This window comes from Geosmithia morbida (assembly GCF_012550715.1).
Source record: "Geosmithia morbida isolate 1262 chromosome Unknown scaffold_3, whole genome shotgun sequence".
NCBI classification, from domain to species: domain Eukaryota; kingdom Fungi; phylum Ascomycota; class Sordariomycetes; order Hypocreales; family Bionectriaceae; genus Geosmithia; species Geosmithia morbida.
The window spans coordinates 1,351,578-1,364,700 of record NW_023336190.1 but is presented as its reverse complement, the minus strand read 5'-3'; the positions used below and the strand labels follow the sequence as shown (position 1 = coordinate 1,364,700).

The 13,123-nt window shown below is 58.9% G+C and overlaps 4 protein-coding genes across 4 annotated transcripts; 2 read left to right on the top strand and 2 right to left on the bottom strand.

Annotated features, from left to right (window-relative positions):
* Positions 1-958: 958 nt before the first annotated feature.
* GMORB2_5346 (alpha-1,4-N-acetylglucosaminyltransferase EXTL3) lies at positions 959-2,132 on the top strand (the record flags this gene model as incomplete). Its single annotated transcript, XM_035467320.1, has 2 exons — positions 959-1,004; positions 1,429-2,132. The coding sequence occupies 2 exons, from the start codon at positions 959-961 to the stop codon at positions 2,130-2,132; spliced, it is 750 nt and encodes a 249-aa protein (XP_035323332.1).
* Positions 2,133-2,646: 514 nt separating this feature from the next.
* Positions 2,647-3,982, bottom strand: GMORB2_5345 (isovaleryl-CoA dehydrogenase; the record flags this gene model as incomplete). The annotated part of the gene is made up of 2 exons (XM_035467319.1): positions 2,647-2,737; positions 2,865-3,982. 2 exons carry the CDS (start codon positions 3,980-3,982, stop codon positions 2,647-2,649), a joined length of 1,209 nt encoding a protein of 402 aa, XP_035323331.1.
* Positions 3,983-4,457: 475 nt separating this feature from the next.
* GMORB2_5344 (3-methylcrotonyl-CoA carboxylase beta subunit) lies at positions 4,458-6,316 on the top strand (the record flags this gene model as incomplete). The annotated part of the gene is made up of 2 exons (XM_035467318.1): positions 4,458-6,050; positions 6,194-6,316. The coding sequence occupies 2 exons, from the start codon at positions 4,458-4,460 to the stop codon at positions 6,314-6,316; spliced, it is 1,716 nt and encodes a 571-aa protein (XP_035323330.1).
* An 862-nt stretch (positions 6,317-7,178) lies between these two features.
* GMORB2_5343 (uncharacterized protein) lies at positions 7,179-9,749 on the bottom strand (the record flags this gene model as incomplete). Its single annotated transcript, XM_035467317.1, has 1 exon — positions 7,179-9,749. The coding sequence occupies one exon, from the start codon at positions 9,747-9,749 to the stop codon at positions 7,179-7,181; it is 2,571 nt and encodes an 856-aa protein (XP_035323329.1).
* Positions 9,750-13,123: the final 3,374 nt, after the last annotated feature.

The window sequence follows — 13,123 nt, the reverse complement described above, 5'->3', positions numbered from 1 at the left end:
TTTTTTTTTTTTTTTTTCTCTCTCTTCTTTCTTCTCTCTACATGATCGGCAGAAGCTCGTGCCGGCAAGGCTCATTCATGAATGACGTGACGACGGGAAGACGCGGTCCAACTCTGTTTTGGCATCCATTCCATTGCTACCGTGATGATGACAGGATCACCGTCCAGATATTCTTGGGCTTCCATGGTACGCGTAAGTTCCATCTCCCACCAGCGATACGCATCAGTCTCAATCGCGAGTAGACAAACCCCCCCCCCCCCYCGGGACCCTGGGAGACTTGGTACCGAGAGGGGGAAAAGGGGGAGGGGGACGCCTCTCTCCTGATCCCTTCCCGAGTCCGCAAGGCGGCTGGCTGATCCCCTGAATCTTGGGCGGCCATTAGGGTAACGCGCGCAGGGCTGCTCCGTACCTCTCTCTCTCTCTCCCCCATCCACATCTACGGAGCGATGACAGTACATCTACTCGTAATCTGTACCTGCTACCTGCTACGAGTACGAGTAACTCCGTGCGGACGAGTAGTAGGAGTGGTACAGACGATTAGATCATTACTCGTACACTCGTACATGTAGATGTAGATTAGCAAGGGACTCCTCTCCACCCAATCTTAACACATGTCGTCGTCGGCAAGTCTTACTGGCCCGAATCGAAATCCACAACCCACATAGCCTCCTCGGCGAAGTACAGGATACCGGGGGGGGTCTCCAACTCTTTTTTTTTTTCCTTGTCATCCAACTCCACCCTCTCTCTCTCTCTCTCTCTGTCTCTTGTCACGCGAGACGATCCTCCTCGAGTCCCGCCAAGTGGAAGTGGATTAGTCTGCTTCTCTCCTTCGCATGCGAGTGGTGCGTGCTACCATTACCTACGATCATACCCAAAACTCCGTATATACAGACGACTCTTCACACCTCGACCCCCCTCCCTCTCTTTCTGGCTTTCTGGTCAGTGAACCCGTGCCGTCATGCCGCCTTCCCTCATCAACCTTCTGCAAGGCCGCCTCGTGAGACGTACGGGCACCGTCATCCTCCTCTCCGTCGCCGTCGCCGTCACCGTCGTCGTCCTCTTGGCCAGCCCCCTCTCTGGCAGCAGCCCATCAAACCGGCCACCGACGTTACACTCAACCGATGAGTCGATAAAGCAGCGTGTTCCCCGGTGCGACTCGAGCCACCGCACTCCTGCCGTGGAGAAATGGCATGCTCTCAATGCGAAATATGACAGTCTGGCCGATGACAGGTTTACGTATGTCTTGCCTCTCTCATACATACATATATACATATATATATATACACACATCATAGGAAGAAGAGGGAAAGAGGAAAGCTGACAGTGATGGGGGGGGGGAAAGCATCTCCCTATCCACCTTCCACCGCCCCAAGGAACTGGCCCACGTCCTGGGTGCCCTCCTCTCCGAAAAGATCCCCTCGCTGCTAGAGATCGTCGTGATATGGAACAACCTCGACGAGCCCACCCCTGCACCCTTCACCTCCGATCACGGCGTGAGCGTGCGGTACCGCAAGCCCGAGCGCGACAGCCTGAACGAGAAGCTCCGCGTAGACGGGGACTACCGCACCCAGGCCGTGCTCCTCTCCGACGACGACATCTACTACCGGCCCGCCGACCTCGAGTTCGCCTTCCAATCCTGGCGGCAGTTTGGCCGCCACCGCGTGACGGGCGCGCTGGCCCGCTGCGCCGACCTCGACGCCGACGGCGGCGGCTGGACGTACGCCCCTTGCCGCGGCGACGCCCCCTACTCCATGGTCCTGACCAACCTGGCCTTCGTCCACATCTCCTTCCTGGACTTCTACTTCACCGACGACGTCCCCTGGCTCGGGGCCGTGCGCGACGCCGTCGACTCCCGCTTCAACGGCGAGGACATCGCCGTCAACTACGTCGTCTCGCTGCTCACCGGGAATGCGCCCCTGCTCGTCAGGGGGTCGGAGCAGTACGTCAACCTCGACCCGGCCGGCGGCATAAGCAGGAAGCCCGGCCACTTCGAGGCCAGGTCCTCGTGCCTGAACGAGTACGCCGATGCCATGCGGTGCATGCCGCTCGTCGAGCAGGAGGCGCGCGTCGAGCGAGGCGTCCGGTACAATGTCTGGTACAAGGCCCTATGGGATAGGTATACCTTGTTCTGAACACTCCTCATCCTCCTCCCTCCTCTTCATCGTCGAATTCTCCATCATGATCATGATCGTCATCTTCTTCTTCTTTCCATTCTGAAGCGTTTCACTGTCTGTCACAAGTCTTTCCTATATCTGTCCGTGATACTGAAAAGATATAATGCCCGATATGCATCTACACATGGCTACTAGCATCACCATAATACATCATAATACCTTTCTCCTCTCCTCGATCACGCGAAACCGCTCGGGAGCGAGGCGCTCTACTGACTCGCATTTGAGAGGGGGTGATGTTTCCGATTTCACTAGAATAAAATCGACGATGCTCACTCTACCCGACAAGAGCGATCCTCGGCCTTCGCACCTTGGGTGACGCAAACCCTTATCCCTATAGAAACCGAAGCCCCGAGTCCATCCGGAGCGGATATAGGCCGGTCCGTTCCTTAGGTGGTGGGGGGGGGGGGCAAGTCCCCGTCGTATAGCGAGATCCGTCATGGTCAATCCGATCCAACTGGTACTCGTACGTAGCCTATGCATCCGCGTACTCTCTGTTGAACGCGCGCCCGATGACCATCCGGCGAATCTCGGACGTTCCCGCTCCAATCTCGTACAGTTTGGCACTACGCATGGTCAGCTCTTCTCTCACACCCTGGGGAAATCTTCCTGCGGAGCAGAGCAGGACCAGAAGACACGAAACAGAAGGAGAAGGGAGAAGAAGAGGAGAAGAAGTAGAAGAAAGAATCTCACTCTCTGAGCAGTCTGGAAGCCGGCATCTCCTCGACATAGCCCATCCCCCCCAGCAGCTGTATACAGTCGAGCGCCGACTGGGTAGCCCTCTCGGCAGCGTAGAGGATAGCCCCGGCACAGTCACGCGTAGCTATGCGGCCCCTCTCGTCGACGTCCCTGGCCGTAGCGTAGGTGTACGCCTTTGACGCCTTGAGGCGGGTGTACATGTCTGCCAGACGGCCCTGGACCAGCTGGTTGTGGGCGACGGGCTGGCCGAACTGGCGACGCTGGTGGCTGAAGGGCAGCGCTACGTCGAGGGCGGCCTGCATGATGCCCAGCGGCCCGGCGCTGAGGACCAGGCGCTCCAGGTCCAGGCCCTGCATGAGCACGCGCACGCCGCCGTCCACGGGGCCCAGCACGTCGCCGTCCGGCACGAAGACGCCGTCAAAGGACAGCTCGCCCGTGTTGCTCCCGCGCATGCCCATCTTGTCGAGCTTGCGGGTGCACCGGAAGCCCTGGGCGGCCCCGGTGTCGACCAGGAAGGCCGTTATGCCCTTGGACCCGGCGTCCGGCCGCGTCTTGGCATACACCACCGTCAGGCCCGCGTCGGGCCCGTTGGTGATCCACATCTTGGACCCGGTGATCTCGTACCCGCCCCTGACCCTCCGGGCCACGGTCCGCATGCCGACCACGTCGCTGCCCGCCCCGGCCTCGGACATGGCCAGCGCCCCCACCGTCTCGCCCGACACCAGCCCGGGGAGGTGCCGCTCCTTCTGGTCGGGAGTCCCGTTCAGCTGCACCTGGTTGATGCACAGCTGCGAGTGCGCCGCGTAGCTGAGGCCTATGCTCCCCGACGCGCGTGACAGCTCCTCCATCACCACGCAGTGCGCCTGGTACCCCATCGCCAGCCCGCCCACCTCCTCGTCCGCCGTGATGCCCAGCAGCCCGGCGGCCCCCAGCTTGCGCCACATGTCCGACGGGAAGGCGTTGCTCTTGTCCGTGCGGGAGGCTACCTCCTCCGTCACCTCGCGGCGCGTGAAATCCTGCACGCGCTCCCGCAGCTCTTCCAGATCGTCTGCCGACGGGGGCGTGAAGCCCTTGGGGTGTTTGCCGCTGGTGTGCCATCTGTGTGTCGTCATTGTGGGGACCGCTGGGACCCGCCAATATCGTGGGGTAGCACCCCGGATTGTGCGTGCTATCGCCATGCTGTCCTTTATTCTCTCTCTCTCTCTATATATATATATGTGTGTGTGTATATATGTGTGTGTGTTCACTCTGGAGGAATTGAAAGAATGGGAGAAAATAAAGCACAGTGCAGAGAGGGGAGGACGGAGAGATGGATGGGAGATGGGAAGGCGGAGGGAGGGTTGATGACAGAGGTGGGTTGTCAGCGGCTCGGCTCAAGGCGGCTTGAACCGGCCGACAATGCCGTGTCTTGAGCCTCGGGACGTACAACATGTATGATGTACATCACATCCCCCCTCCCTCCCTCCCTCCCTCCCTCCCTCCATCCATCCATCCATCCACCCTCTCCTCATCTGCATCCTCCTCTAGAAAGAGATTCGAGGTAGAACTGTCAACCCAGAGGGCTAAACATTCTTTCCCCTTCCCAAAATGCGCGCCCTCCGTCTAGGATGCCGACTCCCGCGGCGACCTGCCCGACGCACCATAGCTAGCTTCACGCCGCGGCACCAAGCCGACGCCGTCTCCCGTCTCCCGTCGACGGTCGACCCGTCGTCGGAAGAGTTCAAGGAGAACTCGCGGCAGATGGGCGAGGCCCTCCGACGGATCGAGGAGCTCACTGCGCGCGCGCACCGAGGAGGGTCCGAGAAGGCGCGGCAGAAGCACCTCTCGCGCAGCAAGATGCTGCCTCGGGACCGCGTGGCATCTCTCATAGACCCGGGCACGACCTTCCTCGAGCTCTCGCCCCTGGCCGGCCACGGGCTGTACGCCGGCGAGGGCGGCACGGCAGCCGCCGGCGAAGAGGTCGTCCCCGCCGGAGGCATCATCACGGGCGTGGGCGTCGTCTCGGGCGTGCGGTGCGTCATCGTGGCCAACGACTCCACCGTCAAGGGCGGCACGTACTACCCCATCACCGTCAAGAAGCACCTCCGAGCCCAGGCCGTGGCCGAGCAGAACCGGCTGCCGTGCATCTACATGGTCGACAGCGGCGGCGCCAACCTCCCCCACCAGGCTGACGTCTTCCCGGACGCCCATCACTTCGGCCGCATCTTCTACAACCAGGCCCGCATGAGCGCCGCCGGCATCCCGCAGATCTCCGTCGTCATGGGCCCCTGCACCGCCGGCGGCGCCTACGTCCCCGCCATGAGCGACGAGAGCATCATCGTCGGCGGCGGACAGGCCCACATCTTCCTCGCCGGCCCGCCGCTGGTCAAGGCCGCCACCGGCGAGGTGGTCTCTCCCGATGACCTCGGTGGCGGGGAGATGCATAGTTCTGTGTCGGGTGTGACGGACTACCTTGCCGTCGACGACGCGCACGCCATAACTCTGGCTCGGCGATGCATCGAATTCTCGGCCCCGCCCCGCTCTTCCGACCCGGACTCTTCCCACCCGGCTCCGCCTCGCCCGTCGCGAGAGCCGCTCTACGACCCCGACGAGCTCCTAGGCATAGCAAGCACCAACCTGCGCAAGCCCCTGCCGATCCGCGACGTGATAGCCCGCATAGTCGACTCCTCGCTCTTCTCCGAGTTCAAGCGCGACTACGGCGCGACATTGGTGACGGGCTTCGCCTCCATCCACGGCCACAGGGTCGGTATCGTCGCCAACGACGGCATCCTGTTCTCGTCTTCGGCCCAGAAGGGCGCGCACTTCATCCAGCTGTGCTCGCAGCGTGGCGTGCCCCTCGTCTTCCTCCAGAACATCTCGGGCTTCATGGTCGGTCGCGCCGCCGAGAACGAGGGCATAGCCAAGCACGGTGCGAAGCTGGTCACCGCCGTGGCCTGCGCCGCCGTGCCCAAGCTGACCGTCGTCGTCGGCGGCTCCTACGGTGCCGGGAACTACGGCATGTGCGGGAGGGCGTACGACCCGCGCTTCCTCTGGCTGTGGCCCAACGCCCGCGTCGGCGTCATGGGGCCCGACCAGCTCGCCGACGTCATGGAGACGGTCGGTCAGGGCAAGGCCGTGCCCGAGCTCAGGGGGAGGATCGAGGCCGAGACTCAGGCTACTTTTTCTACGGCCAGATTATGGGTATGTTCTTCTTCTTCTATCTTTCTCTCTCTTCATCTCTCCATTGTCTTATCTTGTTCTTCTCGTTGACGTATACACACCTCTCATCATCCCCTTTACCTCTTCAACATGTCTTTGCCCGATCAATACTGACCCCAGCTCAGGACGACGGCATCATACCTCCCCAGCAAACAAGACACTACCTCGGTCTAGGTCTCGACGCTGCCATGGGCGGTAGCAACAACGTCAAGCCTGGTGATACCAGATTCGGTGTATTCAGGATGTGATTCTCTCTTTTTCTTTTTCGTCGTATCTCATGCTTCTACCCATCTATCCTCTGCTCTCCTAGTGAATGCGGTACTTCCTCCATCCTGTCGTATATAATCAGCCAACTACGAGCTTCGTTCAGCTTGAAATCAACACGAGACAAGCACAGCAATAGAGCACATGAAATGCCGAATGAATGACAACGCTCAGACACACACACACACACGCACGCACGCACACGGCTGAACCTTCTAATGATTCACCCGACTAGTTGGCGAACTTCTTGTATAAGACATCCCCTCCAAAAATACAGCCCCACAGAATAAGACAACTAAAAGTTTGACACCCGAGAAGGCATACCGCGCCCCCCTCCCCCCCCCCTTTTTGAGTGAATTGAGTGAATTGGCTATATTTTAATGTCATCGTATTCTATCATTAAACCCAAGATTGCTCTACCTACACCTACATCTCTCTATCCGTTGCCTGGCTTGATTCATCCTAGCGATGCTTGGTCGTCTTCTTTGACACCGTTCTTGTCAGAATAGACAAGAACATCTCTACTTCTGACCGACGACCCGAGAAATAGTATGACAATGTTGAAGAAGAAGGAGAATATATATATTACTATATTACGAATAGCCTCATAGTCTAGCTAAGAGGCGGTGTTGATGGCCCAAGGTTATAGGGTCACGTGTTTCAACCAGCCCTCAAGTTCTCTCTACCTCACATTCATATATACACTAGCTAGTTAGATAGATCATCACCACCTTCATCTTTCCTCTCATGCGTGGTCCCTTTCTCGGTGTCCAACAGACGATATGAAATCCATGCTGCTTTTTTTTATATTGGGTTGAGAGAGAGACAGAGAGAGAGCACCAACAGTTAAGAACCTCCCACATCACCGTCACCGACATTAATCTGTAGGCTCAAAAGGTCAATCGTGTTGCCCGAGCTGAGAGTCAGATTCATGGCCTGACGGTTCTTGGCGCGGCGTCTGCTGGCCCTGGTGAAGAATTGCTCCATCGCAGCCTGCGCCTGGGAAGCGCTTGTCTCGTCCTCTTCCTGGAGGACGTAGAGTACCGCCACCCGCGCGAAGTCGAGGACGTTCTCCGACGCGCTGAAGAAGCCGGAGGCGTCAACGTCCGAGTCCGATCCGGAGTCTGCGCGGCGCTGCTGGACCATGGCCTTGCTGCTGGCCATGCCGCCATCGTCCGTCTTCAGGCTGGAGACGCTCGAGTCAGAAGACTGCCCTTGCCGGGTTGAGCGGCCCTGGAAGGTGACGAGGGAGTTCTGCGCTCGGCAGGACAGATCGCCATAGTTGATCTTGGCCAGGATCTGCGAAGGGCTGAGAGGGATCGAGAAGTTGGCGCTCGCATCCTCCACCAGACGCGGGATGGCGGTGCCTAGCGTCACGTTGCTGATGGTCGACGACGGGCCCGTGCCCACCAGGTCGGTTGTGGTGCAGCCCTCGGAGCCGGAGACGCTGCAGTCGCGGCCGGTGAAGCCGTTCGTGCAGATGCACGAGCATGTCCCCTGCGAATCGTAGCTGGTGCCTCCGTTCTTGCACGTGAGCGACGCGGCGCACCTTTCCGTGGTCGACTCTGGCTCATCGTCGTTGCCACCCAGATTCTTGAAGACGAAGGCCTCCAGGGGCAGGACGATAGCGGCGGCGAGCAGGCAGAGAGCCAGGAGGACCAGCAGGGCGATCGCCCACTTGGGGAGGCCACAACAGCATCCCCTCTTCTTCTGCTTCTTCTCGCCGCTGCCAGCACCGTCTCCGCGAGGTGCTTGTTGGCCGGGTCGAGGCGATGCTGACGAGTCCACCTCACCAATGTCCCGCAGACGGCTCGGGGCCAGGGGCCATGACGTGGTGGGGAACCACGAGCCACGACGCCTCCTTTCTTGCGGCCCGGCCTGAGCGGGCGAAGGGAAGGCATTGAGCATGTCGGAAAGACCGGAGTGGTGTCGTCTGGCCGCCACATCGTCCTTGGCATTGCCGTCCGACTTTTCCGGAAAGTCGTTGAGGCCATCGATCCGGCTAGCGGGGCGCCTCCCGCCCTCGATCATGGCCGCCAGACGGGTGGCTCTCTTGATGAGATCGGGGAGGCTGGTGAGGCTGCCTCGGGCCTCGGCGGCACGGACGGCGTCCATGTCAAGCCTGGGGGGGCGCTTGAGGCCCGAGAGTCGTCTGCTGTTCGAGCGGGCCGGCGGGAGGGCCGAGGGGCGCTGTGGGCCGAGGTCCTGCTTCTCCAGGTCGGCAGCACTGCCGGTCGGGCCCCTCAGGCCCACGGGGACGAAGAACTGCCTGCTCGCCTGGTTGGCTCTGTCGTCGGCTGCGGGCGTCACCGCGGGCGTCACCGCGGGCGTCGCTGTGTCTGATGAGCTGCTGGTCTCGTCGACGTATCCTGTGCCGGCCTGGAATGGCCTCTGCACGGGCTGTGGTGAGGGCCTTGCGGAGCTGCCTGCCTTGTTCTCGACAAGCTGCGGCCTCCCCTTCTTACCGATGCTTGCGCTCCGCACGAGGTTGCTGTTATCCTCGTACTCGTCGCCCATAGAATCGCGGCTAACGTCGGTCATGGTGTCGTCGAAGAAGGAGTCGGGGTTGCTATAGAGCGGGGACGATGGCGACCAGTTGCCGGGCATGGCCGCGCTCGAGGCGTAGGACCCGTGCGACCTATTGTTCTCCTCGGCGATGGGCGAGACGTTGGACATGGTCGAGTAGTACGACGAGACACCGCGGCGGGCCGCGTGGGGACCCAGGTAGAGACTCCTCCGGGGCGGTGGTGGCATGTCGGGAACGGCAACGGCCGCAGGGGTAGGAAACTCGGGAATGGTTCCCATGGACGACGTGGTGAGCCTGGAAGATGGCGTCATGGGGGTCACGGCAGCCAACTCGGGTTCCGTAGCCGCACCTCCATCCCTGCCGTGCTGCTGGTGTGTCAGGAACACGGGCGTGGGCTCTTCGGGTCGGTGCTGGTTCACCATCGAGGGAACTCTGCTCGGACGGGGCGGACGCGGAGGCGCACGGAGGGGGCGACCTGACGGGGCCCCGGTGGAACCCGACGGCGAAGGCACAGCGGGAGAGCCAGAAGGGAGCGGCCAGTTTGACAGGTGAGTCGGTCTCGAGATGACGGGGGTCATCTTTCCCTCGGAGCGAAACGGGAAGCGCGACCTCGACGAAGGCGCGGCGGCCGAATTGGACGACATCGCGGCTCCCATGGGGGGCGGCGGCGGCTGTGCTGACGACGGAGGGGAGGTGATGTGACGACGTGGGGGAGGACTCAGGTTTCCGATGGGCGAAGAAGAAGCGTCCGAGTCCATCGTAGGAGAGTACTGCTGGCGGCGGGGGGCACCGGGCCCGTATGCGCCGGGATCCCTCTCCCTCTGGCGCATCATGGATGCAGCTGGGGGCATTGGCTGGTCCATATCCCATCCATGATTGGGTCGGCTCATTTAGAAGCCAGAGGTGGAATCCGGCTGCACGGTTACAACGGCCCAAGGGGTCGGTGGCTCTGGATAGCTGGCGCTGCGCCGTCGGCTCCAATGGTCCGGATTTTGGGTTCAGCCCTAATGATGAGGGTTGCTTTACAGCAAGGGGGCGATGAGGTTGCAGTAGCACCGTGTCTTGAGGTGTGACCGGTGAGGCTGGGCAACGGCAGACGGCGTCCGGGTATGCGGTATTAAGCAGGCAGGCGTCCAAGGTAGCACGGACGAGACGCGCACAATGGGCAAGTAAGTATACGGTATCGGCGTCGTTGCTGCTGTCGTCGCTGTCGTCGTCGTGGTGAAGAAGTCGAAAACGAGGGTGTCAAGATCCAGGACCGGGTTTAGGGTTAGAGAAAATCGGCTCTCCGGAGAGCACTCCAGGCGGGTGATGGAACGAGACAGATATGAGGCAGCGGATGCTCTCGGGAATGGGCAAGAGGCGACCGGCGCAAGGTGGCTCTGAGAATCGTCGTCGTGCAGAGCCAGAGGAGTGGCAGCAGCAAGCTCCCGAAGACGCGGGTGGGTCAAGAGAGAACAGGTCGACGAATACTCAGAGAAAGAGCAGTCAGGAAAGGCAGGTTTCAGGGCGGTGTCACCAAAAGCACCAACAGCGTGATGGCAAGCATAAAGACGCAGCGGGATCAGTCGGGAAGAGAGCGGAGGATCGGTTGCCAAGGGCTTGTCGGTCTATGTCGTCTCTCTCCTCACTACGGGAAACGGTATATGTCGCAGGATCTGTAACGGGTGACGGCTATTTCTTGGGCGTAGGAGAGCGAGTGACTGGTGAGAAGCAAAAGAGAAGGGGACTGCTCCGATATGTCGCGTGGAAGGGAATCAAGGAGAGAGAGAGAGAGAAAGGAAGAAGAGCGTTGTCGGTACAGGATGAACACAGAACCCAGAGAACAAGAGAGAAGAAAAGAAACCCAGCCAATTCAAGGCCGTAGAAAGAGAAGAAAAAACGGATGTGAAAAACGAGGGACTGAACAAGACGGAAGGTGCGACAAGCGCAACTGCTTCGTGTGTCGGGAGAGACGCGGGGGGGGGTGGTCAGTGTGTGACGGGGTAATACCCAGCGACTCTTGGGAGTTACTCTTGCGAAGAGTAGGAAAAGAATGGAAGGAGCAGAGGGAAACAGCAACAAAGAGGGGTCTCAGCACATGGTCCGTGACTAGCACGAAGTTGAGAAGGAAAAAGAAGGGGCAGAGAATGGCGAATGATGCGTCGATGGAAATCGGATGTGGAGTGAGAGAAAGAGCCTATCTCTCTCCTGGAAGAACGAGGGTGGACAAGGGCAGGACCGCATAGTACGACCGCTCGATTGAGAGTACAGGTGAGGTGTAATGATACCAAGTATAATGAATGATACGACCTGCCGTGCTGTGCCTGGTCCTGTTGTATGGACTCGGCTGTGCCAAGGTCCCAAGATTGAAGGGGCTCGTCGGACCACGGCAGAGCTCGAACCAGGGAACCCATAGGCGGAAGGGTACAGATAGAAGCGAGATCCATCATGTTGCTTGGGGTGAGCCAGACCCCTCCCCCCCCCGACCCCCGGTCACTCTTTAGGCTGGCGGGGGGGGGTCTGTGAGCGAAGAGAGAGAGAGGAAGAGAGGAAGAGGTCAAAGTACGTCGCGGGCTGGTTGTCTATGCAGGGATCATACAGTAGGACAGTATCGTATTGGGTCATTTGATCCGAGACTGAGACGTGAGACATGCCACCGCTGCTGTCCCGAATATTGGTTCACCACACATTCAATGGTCTCGTCCCTCTCCCTTCTTCCTTTCCCTTTCTCTCTGACGCTTATGATGATTACGATCAATAATGTGATGGTGAGTGGGAAGGATCAAGCAATTGACTGGCTGATATGATTTATCTAGCACCAGATCTGTGGCCCCCAATCATTGACCAAGAAAGCTGTCGGAGAGAAACCAGCCAGCTACAGCCTGCAGCCTACAGCCCAGTACCTCCTGTAATACAGATACAGTACAGTGTTCTGCCCCTCTCCCCCTCCCCTTGCCCAAGCGGGGATCCTAGCAAACCCCCCCCCCCCCCCCCCCCTTCCGACCGTTGACTGGAAACACTAGCGTCATGCGCTTTACTCTTTTAATATTTTCCCTTCCTTCTTCGTCGTCTCTCTCCTTGTCCTTTTCTCGACTGTTGCGTGAGTCGTACAGTGTACTCGTCGAGTCTTTTTTTTTTTCTTTCCCTCTCTTCCTTTTTTTCCCTCTCTCTTCAACACTCATCCTGTGCGACCTACTATTACTGCTTTCTACTGTACGGCATACCTTCTACTGTGCAGGTGCGAGATGCTCTCTACCTGTACCCCATACTCCAGCATGCACCTCATACTGTCAGCTCTCACCAACTGCTGCTGCCCTGCGTTGAAGGTAGAGTAATCCTACCAGCACTGCAGGTGATGCTGTTTACGCCATTACTGCAGGTGATCCTAGCATCCATGGTCGTCTACTCGTACCGTGACGTACAGGTCACACGTCACTTTCCGGCGTCGGACGGGACGGTTGTTCCGGCCCGAGAGGGGTTGAGGACTCGGCAAATCAGCACACTCTCTACGGAGTAAATAGCATAGAATGATGGAATTGTATCAATACTGAGCACTCAAATATGTGCTCGTACATTCCACGGACGTACCATCCTACCCTTCAGGAGCCGACGGTGCATATACATCGTAGATAGCAATCATGACAATGACCATAATCATGATAATAACAATAATAATAATAGCAAGCCCCTGATAACGCTGCTATAAGCACTTTCTTTCTCTCTCTTGACCTCGATCGAATAATCACTCAGTTCACTGCCCAGTTCACTACCGGATAGTCCCACCCAACGCAAGACGCCCGTTTTAACCAATCAGCCAAGGTTATCTTCCCTGCACACACAAGTCTAGCATCTGGAGCTACGAGCAGATGTCACGCATCGACGGGTCCCCTTGCCTTGTAAAAAGTGGTACGGCCCGCTGTCCATTGTCCACTCCAGGCACTCTCTCCTAGGGTCCTAGACTCCTAGTACTATGGAACCAGCGTTAGAGCACCCGTAGGCCGGTAGGCCCGTAGCTCAACATGACATGGCAATCCGTCCATGAGCTTTCAGCCTTGGTGTTGGTTGATTACCACGAGTACCGAAGTATTACAATCTCCATCCTCAGTACGCCGTTGTGACGCGTATCATCACGCACACAAAGTAGCACTGTCCCCGTGCACATGTGTTGCATAATTGCACTGGGCCCTCTCTCTCCTTCTCTCTCCTTCTCTCTCCTTCTCTCTCCTTCTCCTTCTCTCTCTCTCTCTTTCATTCCATCAGACCCGACGCACACGGACCCCCC